General features: G+C 41.5%; 1 protein-coding gene across 1 annotated transcript; it reads right to left on the bottom strand.

The window, feature by feature from the left end:
• Positions 1-2,889: 2,889 nt before the first annotated feature.
• On the bottom strand, positions 2,890-13,967 carry LOC311115699 (lysophosphatidylcholine acyltransferase 2-like). Its single transcript, XM_084190850.1, has 13 exons — positions 13,639-13,967; positions 12,974-13,116; positions 10,313-10,530; positions 9,145-9,257; positions 8,500-8,560; positions 7,075-7,168; positions 6,731-6,785; positions 6,432-6,514; positions 6,210-6,335; positions 5,865-6,018; positions 5,343-5,441; positions 4,901-5,042; positions 2,890-4,443 (listed from the first exon to the last, which is right to left on the bottom strand). Exons 1-13 carry the CDS (start codon positions 13,747-13,749, stop codon positions 4,268-4,270), a joined length of 1,575 nt encoding a protein of 524 aa, XP_084046976.1. The 5' UTR covers positions 13,750-13,967; the 3' UTR covers positions 2,890-4,267.
• Between the last annotated feature and the right edge of the window lie 825 nt (positions 13,968-14,792).

Raw genomic sequence — 14,792 nt, 5'->3', positions numbered from 1 at the left:
GGGAGTTGAAAGTCTGTGTTGCCCAGCAACAGCCCCAAAACATCACTGCTCTAGAGGAGATCTGCATGGAGGAATGGGCCAAAATACCAGCAACAGTGTGTGAAAACCTTATGAAGACTTACAGAAAACGTTTGACCTGTGTCATTGCCAACAAAGGGTATATAACAAAGTATTGAGAAACTTTTGTTATTGACCAAATACTTATTTTCCACCATAATTTGCAAATAAATTCATAAAAAATCCTACAATGTGATTTTCTGGATTTTTTTTCTCATTTTGTCTGTCATAGTTGACGTGTACCTATGATGAAAATTACAGGCCTCTCTCATCTTTTTAAGTGGGAGAACTTGCACAATTGGTGGCTGGCTAAATACTTTTTCCCCCCACTGTATATTACATGTTTTACAGCAGCCTCTTCTAGGCTGGGAGCCTCCCTTGGCCTTCACTGTACTGGCAGCAGAATGTGGCTGCCTGAGTCAAATGGCACCATATTCTATAAAGTGCAATACTTTTGACCAGGGCCCATAGGGCTCTGGTCAAAAGTAGTGCACTACATAGGTAATAGTGTGTCATTTGGGACGCACACTGAAAATGACACAGGCTGGAGATGGAGAGACATTCAGTTTGCTTAAAAATAAAAAAATTAGACACTCAGTCACTCCCACAGCCCACAGAGGAGACTGGTAAAACAGCTTTACTTGAGAGGAGAGGTATTAGCCTAGTAGAGGTTTTAGATTGGAGGTATTACCATACCCTTCCAGCGGCCTCTCATTAGGACTGTCTCACTGCATGGCAGCCATTGTCCCTGTGTTTGGCATCTCAGTAAGACAGACAATAAGGATCGGCTGGCTGGAGGACCCGTCAAGCTAACGATGGTGGCAGCCAAAGGTAATTGGATAGACTTTAGCCTCCTTAGGCCAGGTATTAGAGAATGGTAATCAATGTCATTGGCAGACATGGGATGCTTTACTTTTCTTTCACAAACTATTAGATTTTCTGCTGCGGTTAGGTTTAAATCCCATTCATTAAAAATCCCCCTATTTTCTGAGGGACTATTCTTCAAATAATTATTTTTTGGTCCGTAGTCAAATGTGAGATTTACACAGAAAGAAGATAGAGACTGAAAAACAAACTACACAGAGCTAACTAATGCCCTTGACTGTGGGAAAATAAGACCAATGAGTAATGAATTCTAAGAAGAGTGTATCAATTACCAGTAAAGAAAATGGTATCAAGATCATGGCTATCTAGCACAATGTGGAGAAATGGACCAAAACTCTCTATTATATATATTTTGTGTTAATCTGGACACTATTTAAAATGAAAAAATGCATCTTGGTAAATAGATTAAGTATAAACTCCCAGTGAAAACATCCCAATTCTGATAATTTGTTCTAATAATTGGTCTTTTGACCAATCACATCAGATCTTTTTCAGAGCTGATCTGATTGGTCAAAATACCAATTCGTGAAAAGATATCTGAGTTAGGCTGCCTGTGCGAACTCAGCCATTGTGTGATACATAAATCACCATTTCCACCATGGAGTAAAAAGGTTGTATTTGTCTCCTAGTTTAAAATGGATGTAGTGAGGAAGAATCAAGTAACGAAAGCTAAAAGCAAGCATTTTGTAGACGTGCACTGCACAACCTCTGCTGACATTAATCTGAATTATAGCCACAATCATCCCGTGGCCCTCATACAATAAAACATGTAATCGTACCCAGCATCCAATTGACTCGTTCAACCCCTATCCTCTTCCCTTGGAGAGAGGGATGATGCTGGTCAGGTGGATGACTGCTGTCACCTTGTGGTGGGTTACAGAACAGAACATGCAGATAATACACTGAACAAAAATATAAACGCAACATGTAAAGTGTTGGTCCCATGTTTAATGAGCTGAAATAAAGAAATCCCAGAAATGTTCCATACGCACAAAAAGCTTATTTCTCTCAAATTTTGTGCAACAATTTGTTTACATCCCTGTTAATTAGCATTTTTCCTTTGCCAAGATAATCCATCCACCTGACAGGTGTGGCATATCAATAAACTGATTGAACAGCATGATAACTACAGAGGTGCACCTTGTGCTGGGGACAATAAAAGGCCACTTTAAAATGTGTCGTTTTGTCACACAACACAATGCCACAGATGTCTCAAGTTTTGAGGGAGCGTGCAATTGGCATGCTGACTGCAGGAATGTCCATCAGAGCTGTTGCCAGAGAATTTAATGTTCATTTCTCTACCATAAGCTGCCTCAAATGTCATTTTAGAGAATTTGGCCTCACAACCTCAGACCACGTCTAACCACGCCAGCCCAGGACCTCCACATCCGGCTTCTTCACCTGTGGGATCGTCTGAGGGGGGGCGGGGGGTGCTTCGGAGAATTTCTGTCTGTAATAAAGCCCTTTTGTGGGGAAAACTCATTCTGATTGGCTGGGCCTGGCTCCCCAGTGGGGCGGTCTGGCCGCCAAGTGGGTGGGCCTATGCCCTCACATGCTCACCCATGGCTGCATCCCTGCCCAGTCATGTGAAATCCATAGATTAGGGCCTAATGAATTTATTTCAATTGACTGATTTCCTTATATGAACTGTAACTCAGCAAAATCTTTCAAATTGTTGCATGTTGCATTTACATTTTTGTTCAGCATATATGCCACCCAACAGATGCTTTTTATGCAAAGGGTTTTACAGTAAAGTGAGTGCATACATTTATGGTATGTGTATGTGATCCCTACAGGAATTGAACCCCAAACCGTGGAGTTTCTCGTGCCAAGCTCTAATCAACTGAGTCAAACAAGCACACATTTACATACACACAACAATAAAGTTGAAAGCAGAAAGACTAATTACAGAAGTTTCAAAGCTATAAAATACAAGTCATCGAATAGTTAAAATTGTACTGAATTTTATTGCAAAAAAAGAAAAACAAAGTTTGCTGTGTTAACAAAAATTCACATAATTGCAACAACGCAGTCTGCTAAATAAATAACAATGCACGCTAGTTAATTTGAAACCATACATACCTCCTGGAATTCACTGTTGTGAGTATTACTAGGCACCATTTGCCTTTTTGCTCACAAATTGCCCTATTTTTCACTAGATGCTTGGGCTTTAGTTCGCCTAAAGCTGTAAGGATCCACTGCTGCCTCAGCAACATCACTAATCAATGGAAATGCAAATAGAAACAGATGCAAAGCAAAACCTTTAGCTAATTATACAGCAGCACTACTTACAGTGTGTGTCCCTGAGCAGTAGAAAAACTGTAGAGCACAGCATGTTTTGTTATAGCTAGTATTATTGCCCCTTTAGTGGGTTGCCAGATTGGGTGGATATCATTAGAAAAAGCATGTATTAATGACGTTTTCTGCAATCCAGTCATACATTAAAGACTTTCAGCCCATACAAAAGCAACGTTTGCCAGCCTTTCCAGTTATCATCAAGGAACTCTGTAGAAAACAGAGGTGAACAGATAGACACATTAAAGAGTACAAGATACAGTCATCTCAGAAGGGTATCCAGGTCATTTACATACAGTATGGACTGGTGCTAGGTAGTTGGGTTTTCATCTGAAGAGGCAAAACTATGAGGAAACAATTGGATGCTTTAAAGCAATCGGCAGGGGAATCTACAAAAAAAACATTGGTAAAAAAATTAACATTGCTATGAGCAACTTCCTAAAAGCATTAGGATTAAGTGGATATCCTTATATTGTTCTTCCTCCCTATGACTACTTTATTGCCATCAACAAGGATCTGAAAAAATATACTTCGAGGTCTATGATTCTACCCCATCTGTACAGAAACACGGACAATAGCTCTTACAAATCTCACTTACAAATCTTTTTAAGGCACTAAAAAATCATAGAAAGAATTTAAGCAAAAAATATATTATTTATTTTCTCGAAAAAGCAACATTCATTCAAACATACATCATCCTATTTCCTATGTGGTCAACACAATACTGCTGTCAAAATGAGGTTTCAGTTTCCTAAAAATACCCTGCTGTGGTTCGTCCTCAGTGCATCAGACTCAGTGGTCCGTCTCTGTGTATTCAACTGAGAGCTCAAAAAGAGTTCCGTCTCTGTACATGATCGAGATCGACAACATTGCAGTCGGCAACTGCAGACTTACTGATCAACAAATCACCTTGGATCTTAAATAACCGTATTATTAACAGTAGATCAGTCAGTTTGCTCAGTCAGTGATCAGCTACTGAGCAAAATGTATGGTAATGCTCTCGAACAAAACGACAGTCTCTGCCTCAGACTTAGTCGTCCTTCTTGTCAGAGGTGCTCTCTTCCTGGTTGTCCTCAGAGCAGACGTGATTGGTGCAAGAGAGTTCTGACTCCACCCCCTGGAGGGCCTGGTACCGCTGGAGCTCCAGGTAGGTGGTGAACAGCTTGGCATACTCTGGGTGGTTCAGGGCAAACGCCTGGAACTCGGCTGGAGAGGGAAATGGAAAGACAGAGGATCAAATCAGAACTTACAGTAGTATATTTGGTATATTATCAATGCTCACAATACCTGGAATTCAGTTGCAGAGAGGATAAAATCAGAACTATATTCAAATTGTCAGTGACTAAAGAAGAAATTCTGTTACATCATAAAAATTCAAATAAAATTCCACAAAGTTGTTGTTTAAAATGGGCTACTTTTGATAGTAATGTTAATTTCCTATGAGAATTAAAAAGCAAGAATAAAAGAAACAATACAAATACTAATATCCCACTTTCAAATCCATATAGTATTTATCTTTCTATATTTCTACAAAGGACAGATCCAAGACTCAATCCGGCCTTTTTTCTATGGTGTTCTGTCAAAGCAAGCAGTCAGCTGCCTTTTGTTTACGCTGTAGTCCTCCACTACAGATAAACTTTGACCTTCACAATGGTCTACTTACAGAAAGTGATGAATTCAGAGCTGTCTGTGTCCATCTCCTTGAAGAGTTTGGAGACGTTGAGGTCACACACACCTAGAGCAGAGCGAAGCATGGAGGAGAACTCTTCATGAGTGATTCTCTGGTCCTCGTCAGTGTCAAACAGCTAAGGAGAGGGAGACAATAACTTAAGTAATGACAACACATAGACTTGCTTATTGAAAACGAGATTGCTCTTATGACCATGTGGCTTTCAAACCTACTTCATGTTCCCCTCAGACAACCACAAAACAGTACCCCCCACTCACACGTATTTGACTTTATCATAGCCACTGAGCGCTCCTCTATTGCTCCCAAACCATTGGTAGACCTCACAGACACAGTCTGTGTCAGCTACATTCCAACGCCCCAATGTCATGTGTGGGACAGCTACATTCGCAACAAGCAGGGTTTTTATTGGCCGAACCTGGAAAGCTGTGCGGAGGACCTCTTCGGTGTTGGCTGGCCGACACAAGATGGTTACACCGATGACATACTCTCTGAAATCAATGGTGCCATCTCCATTCTAGAGAGAGACAGAGTGAGAGGTAAGTATCAGTTAACAAAGCCAGACTACACATTGCATTCTGTGGACTACAATACTATACACATACAGTATGTTTTTCCAAGATGAACAATGGTTCCTTTATTTCTTCAGACAGTTTGTTTACCCCCTCTATGAACAAAGCAGTGAGGGACATCATACTAAATCCTCAGTTACTTAGCCCATCCAGTCACAGGTTGGAGAGTTGGAGAGAACAGACAGAATGGCTGTGGTCTGATTATCTACGCTTCGCAAGAATAGTGCACTCGTACACTTCCCTTTGTAGATTTCAAAGGAATGTTGTAAGAAATATGGTGTACACTTCCTCCAGCCAAGCTTGCACCAATCCAACACAACCTAGGAAAACCTAGAAGAGAGATTGAACTAGATGTGACTGGCTCTCACCCTGTCAAAGAGAGCAAACAGCTCCTGCAGGGCGGGGCTGATGGGCAGCTTGAGGAAGCTGGCGAACTCCTGGATGGTGATGCGGCCTCCTTTACAGGAGCAGGCCACGGCTGCAAAGCCCTCCAGCTCCTTCTTCACATTGTCCCACTTTAGGCTGAGGGGGACCAGGGAGGAAAGGAGGAAGGCAGGACGCAAGGACTTACTCAGGGGAGGAAGAGGGTGTAGGTCTGTGTGTGTGTCCAACTATTACCAATTGCCTATGTAGCAGTTGGACAAATAAAGTAGTATTGTCTAATGCAGTGTGGCAATAACACAGTATTAAAGCGGCAGAGGAGCCAGTCTTACTCAAGTTTTTGGCTGATCTTAGTGAACTCCACTAGACCAGCCTCCATGGGAAGAGTGAGCTCCCCAGCCGAGATCATCAGTCTACAGTCCTCATATGTGTGGTCCGTCACTGGCACACCCAGGGCCCTGCACACACAAAGGGATAGCATTGAAGAGATGGGTAAGAATAAACATAAGGAAGCTATTATTAAATGCTGTAATACCAAACACACACACACTTACTGGGCCATAACATTTCGTACTCTCCTGGCGAACAGCACAGGTCTTTCCTTCTCCTCCTCAGTGGGGGTAACTGGAGGGAGAAACTGGAGGAGAGGGCAAAGGTCAAAACAGGGACTAACCAGGAAGTACAGGCTAACTGGAGGGCCACCTAGATAAGGACTTTATAACACGTTCATAAGCCATACATAACACATTTATAAACCATACATAACACATAGGTACTGCTAATGAATGTGTTATGAAGTCACTATCTCTTGGCCTTCTAAGTAAGTAATCCTGTGTAGTGTGCTAATACTAACCTCTATCTCTACATTGGTGTAGAGCTGAGACAGAGTGAGAAGCAGCAAGGTTCTCCTGAAAGAACATCACCAAAAATCATCATCACCTCTATTCAAAGTGCATAATGGTAATCCCATACAACAAGATTGAAATGTAAACCTACTAAACTGAAAAACAATTCATCGCTGAACAGTGAAAATCTCTATTCCCAGAGTTTGAAGCCTAACTATGGGCCCTTGAGGAGAAGTTACAAGAACATAATTGCAATGTGAGAGAGTGTACAGAAAACAACAGGGTAAATATAGCGTTGAAGCAGTGAGGCAACACTGATTATTGTAATCCACTGAGTGTACTGTAGACTTACGAGCTGAAGCCTTGCCAAGTCCAAGTCACAGTGTCCAGTCTGTTGGGATATCTCATGACCACAGGCTGCACTGGGACCCCAGGGAAGAAGGCACCTGATGGGGAGAGAGGGACAGAGTGAGACCCTACTGACCTCCAGCACTGACTACTATTCTAACTAAGTGAGCACGCACACACACACACACACACACACACACACACACACACACACACACACACAACCCATGTGTGCAAACACAGGAGCACAGACAGCCTACTAATTGGAGTGCAGGCGATGAGAGCTCATTTACCCACAGTACATGTCCAATCAATAACAAGACCAGAAGCTGGATTCATCTAACCCTGATCAATATACCAATCAGTACTGTATGGAAGCCACTAGTATTAGGTCTGTGGGTTTGGCTATTGGCACTGTAGTAGAACAAAGCAATTCTGTTAGATGCAAATGACTATGCAAATGCTGTAACATGCCATAGAGTGTAAATGAGGGTCTTGTATGCTGTTATTTACATGGACTATTAGATGCATTCTCAGGTTTACAGCTTTAGGATTTAACCGTAGCATTAGCTACTGTACAATTCACTCAGATCCTAATAGCCTAGTTCTTCGTATTTTGTGTAGTTAATCTTCAGTCATTTCCTTCTGAAGTTCATTATCACAACGCGCAATCTATTCCATGTCGCTATGGCTACTGTTCTGTTCCAGGAAGTAATGGATACACTCAGGCCCCTTCACTCTGGAGAAGCCCATTGTGTTTGCATCAGGTGACTGACCACACAATGAGGCACATAGCATGTAGTATACTGCAAAAATGGAGAGGTGTTGTGTCAAAACAAGTGTAACAGTATTGTTTCCATCCCGCTCCTCGCCCCAACCTGGGCTTGAACCAGGGACCCTCTGCACACATCGACAACAGTCACCCTCGAAGCATAGTTACCCATCACTCCACAAAAGCCACAGCCCTTGCAGAGCAAAGGAAACAACTACTTCAAGGTCACAGAGTGGGTGAAGTCACTGATTGAAACTCTACTAGCACACACAGCTAACTAGCTAGCCATTTCACACCTGTTACACAAGCACCCCAGAAAGAAGCTAAATGAACACCATTCTGCAACCGCATGGCCATATCTCTGCCATTTGTTTACAAGTGAATTTGCATTAAGTAAATGACACCACTAGAGTGGATGCTACTGTCTGTCTCTCCCTGCAGACTGTCTGGAAGGCTGTCCGTCTCCACTATAAGCAAATGACAACCAGCCTGTTAGATGGGAATATAATATGGACATTGTAGGGTCCCACATGATTTTCATACCCTATCAATGGTACACTGTTTGGCATCAGTTGATACCTTGGATCCACACACAAATGTTGAGTATGTGTTTCTACTCCTATTTAAAAACAAGCATGGTAGTGAAGCTCAACCTACCTTGTTTGAAAGTGATGAGACATGAGCGATTTGTACAAGTCCCCTCAGGGAAGACCAGGATCTGGAACATAAATAACAGGTTTATTTTAGTACAGCCACTGACAATGTAGATGGATCTAGGCCAGTGTTTCATTCTATGCTGAATGAAGCAGACTTTCTGTCACAGGGAAGTAGTGACAGAAATTGTGTTTGAAGGATATGTCACGTGAGAGGAAGTTCACAAGGCAACTTCCTGGTGTAAAAAGGTGTGATGTTTAATTCCCATGCTCCTTGTCAGACTACAAGCTAGACAAGACATGATCAATTATGATAAAAATTACCAAATGGCTGTGTGTGTGTGTGTATGTGTGTGGATGTGTTTAACTATATTTGTGGGGACCAGAAGTCCCCACAAGAATAGTAAACAAACAAAAAATGGACCAATGGGGACATATTGTTAGTCCCCACAAGGTGAAATGCTATTTCTAGGGGGTTTGGGGTTAAGCTTAGAATTAGTGTTAGGGTTAGAATTAGGTTGAGGGTTAGGAGCTAGGGTTAGGAGCTTGGGTTAGGTTTAGGGTTATGTGTTGGGGAAAATAGGATTTTGAATGGGACTGAATTGTGCGTCCCCACAAGACTGTGTGTGTGTGTATGCATGCGACAGACCTGTGGCCAGCGGCCTCCAGACTTGGCTCTGCTGTCTATCTCCATAATGGTGTTCTTACGGGAGTCTGGGTCCTGTCTGGAGACCAGCACCGGCTGGAGACACCGCACAAACCCTGGATGGAGAGAGGAAACACACATCAGATACACACACACACTAGTGCTGAGCGATTAGTGTTTAAGATCGGTTCGGTTAGATTTTTTTTTTTTTATCTTACGGTTTTTGATAAAAAAAATTAACATTAAATGCACTATGCATTATGTGGGTTGAATGCTGTAACACAGAATAAAACAATTAATAAAAGTCCCATGAAGGTAGTGACTGGCCATTACTACTTATCACTTATTAACCATAATTTATTCACATTGCTTTAATAAAATATTTCAGTGTTGTGTATATTGCATTTGTTTTATTTGATTACTTTATTATTTCATTCCAAGTCATCGTCTTATCTCTATAGAGCTGCTGCCTATGCTGTCTGACAAAATCACTATTTTGTAGTTCTTCAAAGTAAATAAGGCATACATTTATGACTGCTGAATAACAACTATCAATCACTTAGATCATGTATTTGTAGTTAGAGATACATCACGAAGCAACAGCTGCTCTCTGTATCACCTCACGATCGCGCATTCTTCCGTCTCTTCCGTAGCAGGCGTAAAAGAAACACAGACCGGACAAGTAGATGTGCAATGGATTATGGTCATTGTAGTTAATTACCACGTTTTATGCACTAAACTATGTATAATATTGGCCTGTTGGAAACTACAACTCCCTACTACATCGCACAGTTCAGGCTGGATCTGATTTATCTCTAGAGAAACTGTGCAATGTACGCATTGAGCTCACAGAAAAACCCGGAACGAAATGGAAATTAAATAATTGAACCGATGTTGGTCAATTAGTTGTTTAAAAATGTCAGTTACACGCTCAGCACAAACACACACCGTTACAGGCTAGAGGCACCGCACACACCCTGGGTGGAGAGAGGAAAAAAACACATCAGATAAACACTAACGGATATTACATCTGCAAACAGAATCAGAATAAGTACCCACACTTATCGCTGAAAGACCCACACTTACTGCTGACACATAACACACACTCTAATCATCACTTTTTGAAAAAAATCCCTCTACTGAAAAACCCCCAGACAGAAACAACACTCACTGCCGAATATAGGAGTGGCGAGGTTCTCAGTGCGGGACACAGTGGAGGGCAGGCCTGCTACGATGCACACAATTCCATCAAAGAAGGTGGAGTGTGGGGCCACAGCCAGAATGGGGGCCTCTGCACTGCTCACCTGCTGGCCCTTCACCACCACCCTAAAGCCCATGAAGAAGTAGTAGGTCCTCCCCAGGAATGCCATCACACGCCGACACATGAACCTGGGGAACCAGAGTCAAACATCAACAGAGATGTAGCATGAAACTATACAGATTAAACTAACAGCTGTATACTGTCGGGAATATTCACCTACAGACACTGAACATGGATACATATAGCCTACATCTGTGTGGACCAATATTACAGTCAACATAGATCTGTGAGCTGTCAGGAACTCAACTTAGCCTTTTGATGGTCAGAAGTACTGTACTAAGTTGTCATGAGCTAAGTTGGTGCTCCATGTTCATCAGCTAGTTAGTGCTGACAACTATCAACTAAACAGATGTGACCACGAGCGATAAACAACCAGCAGCTGCATGTAGCTGTGGTCACGTCATATCAACACATACAAACAAAGAGAGAGCGTCTCCTCCTCTCTCTACCTCTTCTTCTTTATTTTCTCAGAAAGGGGTCATAGAGATAGGACTGATGCAACACATGATAAATAAACCAAAGGAGTGGGCTGCTTTTGAGTCACAGAATAACCCATTTGGTTTATTTATCATGTGTTGCATCAGTCCTATCTCGATGACCCCTTCCTTTCTGAGAATTATTGACACTCTTAGTGACACTTGTGGCTGCTTCGCATTATGTATTGTTGTCTCTACCTTTTTGCCCTTTGTGCTGTTGTCTGTGTCGAATAATGTTTGTACCATGTTTGTGCTGCTGCCATGTTGTGTCGCTACTGTGTTATTGTCATGTTGTGTTGCTACCATGCTGCGTTGTCATGTGTTGCTGCCATGCTGTGTTGTTGTCTTAGGTCTCTCTTTATGTAGTGTTGTGGTGTCTCTTGTCGTGATGTGTGTTTTGTACATTTGTAAGTCGCTCTGGATAAGAGCGTCTGCTAAATGACGTAAATGTAAATGTACATTTTTAATCCCAGCCCCTGTCTCCGCAGGAGACCTTTTGCCTCTTGGTAGGCCGTCATTGTAAATAAGAATTTGCTCTTAACTGACTTACTTTGTTAAATAAAGGTTAAATTAATACAAATAAATACATACACAGAAAGGGCTGATGTAGGCTACATTCCTTAACAGCTTGACAGTTCATTTTTTGTTGAGGACACAAGAATTAGTGTGAAATTGCGTAGTTGTTACTCCTTCCTCCTTCCTCAATGTGTGAAAATCCCACAGCTCTTGATGTATAGGGGCAATTCCATGGTAACATAGTGATGCTGAGACTTTAAAATTTGATTTTTCACTTTAAAATGTAGGTCAAACAAAAAACAATGATTGCAAAGTTAAAGTTGCACTATACACAAATCGCTACACCATTTCCTGGTTGCTAAAACTCTAGTTATAGTTTGCCTAATTTCAGTTTCTGTGACAAAATAAGAAATGTATAATGTAGAGCATATTTGTACCATCTAAACCACTGTGAAATAGTTTCCATAATAAAAAATATTGTTGTTTCAGCTGTTTGAAGCTGGTATACAAAACCCAAAGTAAAAGACACAAAAACAAAACTTAAGAACGGGAAGCATAGAAATAGTGCACATAAAACAGATCTACCGCTTCTTAGACTTGCTTTCAAGTACAATGATAGATCTATAACTCACATTTCTATGTGAATTTGGTCTTGGACAAAAAGTTACATATTTCCACTTTTTCACACCCTGAAGAAGGCACAGTGATGCCAAAACGTTGGTGTTTTTTTACCCAATAAATTACTGGGAGGTTATACATATGGAGTGTGCGACTCTGTTTTTATAGCTTACAGTTTATTCACCGTTAGTCAGCACCTCGTGCTTTTTATTAGCATATATACAATTTTCACAGAACATTTTACAAAAACACATTTACATGCTAAGTTTGGTAAAATAATGATGTTTGTGCTCTGCTGTTAATGTGGAATTGCCCCTACACGTAATTTTTTAAATTTATTTTTTAACTAGGCAAGTCAGTTAAGAACAAATTCTTATTTACAATGACGGCCTACCCCGGCCAAACCCAGACGACGCTGGGCCAATTGTGCGCCGCCCTATGGGACTCCCAATCACGGCTGGATTGTGATACAGCCTGGAATCGAAACCAGGGTCTGTAATGACGCCTCGAGCACTAGAGATGCAGTGCCGCTGCGCCACTCGGGAGCATCAAGAGCTGTAGAATTTTTGAGAAACACGTAATTTCACACTAGCTTAATTCTTGTTCATCCTCAACAAAAAAAGATCTGTCTAGCTGTTCTGTGTAGCTGAAGCTGTCTTCATTAGATCTTGTCTGTATTGTCCAAAACACCATCTACCTCATCTTCTTTCCTTTCTCAAAACTCTGTTACCATGGAACTGCCCATAGGCCTAACTACGTAAGTGAAAAACAACAATGCTCTGTACATCCTTTGGAACTAAGGACTAAAGTACTCATAGTGGATGCATTGTTGAAATATAGTTATACATACAGACCAATGACAGTATGTCAGTAGTGGCACAGGATGGTGTTGTATATTTACCGTCTCCATCCAGTCATGGGCTCCACTGCTCCTTTGAGAGGGTGCATGAATGTTGTTATGACAGCAACAGGCCATGTTACCATGAGAACCAGAGTCAGGAAGATGGCACGGATAGGCACCAGGAAGATTCCCTGGAATACACACTGCAAAGAGATTTTTAAAAAAACATCACACACACACCAGGTTTATTACAGATCTACATTGGAGTAACGTGTTTAGGTTACTGACTTCATGCCACTGAAAGAGGGACTTTAAAGAGCCATTTTAAAACACAAATTTCCTTACCAACATATATAATGCGCAACGATGCAACCATTGACCAAGGGATAAGCACGTTATAGACTTTTCATTCTAGAAATTCACATGGTTGGAGGAATTTCTAGAGTGTACACAAATGCCTCCATTGTTTGTGTTACACAATAACAAGGCATTACAAAAGGATTGTCAGGGTTTCATCGGCTTAGATTAGCTATGTACCTGTACTGTAGGCTATATTCACACACCACCAGACACACACACAGCCGAGGAGCTAGACGACAACCACCCGGCTGCGCTCAGAGGTGGGTAGTGGAGTAGAAATGTTTACAGTACGTTTGAATACCAACCCCAGTTCTGTGAGCGATAAATGAATGAGTTAATAGATTAATTTAACATTTTATACTCACTTTGATAATGTCAGCCTTGGCCAATTTCACCTCCTGTACAAAAGGATTAAGGACGGCCGGAAGAAACAGGGATTGCTGCCTGGGTAGCGCGAACACTCTCCGGGGAGTCATTCTTCTCGCTCCGCTCGTGGTATGGCGTCAATATGTTTTAGAATTTCACTGTGGTTTTTTCTCAATTACAACTTCTGCAATCACCCCACTTCCACGATTCGAATCTTGCGAATCCTGTTCGCGCTCCGGATGTTGCGATAACATCATTCTCAACAACCATGGTGCAAGGGACGATAGTGATCTGGCACTCCGCCTCCGATTACTTTCAGGCCCCACCTACTGCACTGGGTTTAAATCAGGTTGTAAACCTTTTGCCTAGTGAGCAGTGGTGGGGTGATTGGCTGAAATAAATTGTGTGAACAAGTCAAATGTTCATGTTGAATTGCAAAATGTATAATGTTGAAGCAACTTTACAACATTAGTTAATGTACATTAGGGTGGCATTCAATAGACTAGATATAGGGCCTAAATAAAAGAAAATACAGAAATACCCATAAAATAATAAGACTCATCATTTACATCATTTAGCAGACGCTCTTATCCAGAGCGACTTACAGGAGCAATTAGGGTTAAGTACCTTGCTCAAGGGCACAGACAGCTAGTCGGCTCGGGGATTAGAACCAGCGACCTTTCGGTTACTGGCACAACGCTCTTAACCACTAAGCTACCTGCCGCCCATCATTGAGGTTTCTTTCAGCTTAGCAATTGGGGTCAAATTGTTGTGTTCATTTGTATGAAATAAACTAAGTCATATCTCAAGGGCAAAGACATAATATGGCTGGCGTGATGAAGCCCTCTGCTCAATGATAAAAACCACAACAAACCGTTTTTCAGACCTTCATCCATCCACAAGATGTCACCTGTTAGTCAAACATGGCGTTTTACATTGACCACAGAGGTACTGTATGTAAGGGCCCTCAGAATGGCTCAACAAGGACCTGAATACAAATATTTTAAGTGTACTTGACAAAAAAACATTTTAGAATTACATCTATTTATAAACTATTAATTTACTGATTACAAATTGTGTGCTAGAAGGCTACAGAAAGGCTCATGTGACGTAGTCCTTTCTAGTAAGAAACGTCAAGGGCTTTTCTCTCTCA

The sequence above is a fragment of the Coregonus lavaretus genome (genome assembly GCF_964263955.1).
Source record: "Coregonus lavaretus genome assembly, contig: HAP1_SCAFFOLD_3033, whole genome shotgun sequence".
NCBI classification, from domain to species: domain Eukaryota; kingdom Metazoa; phylum Chordata; class Actinopteri; order Salmoniformes; family Salmonidae; genus Coregonus; species Coregonus lavaretus.
The sequence above is the reverse complement of the archived record's forward strand: the minus strand, read 5'-3'. Positions and strand labels throughout refer to the sequence as shown.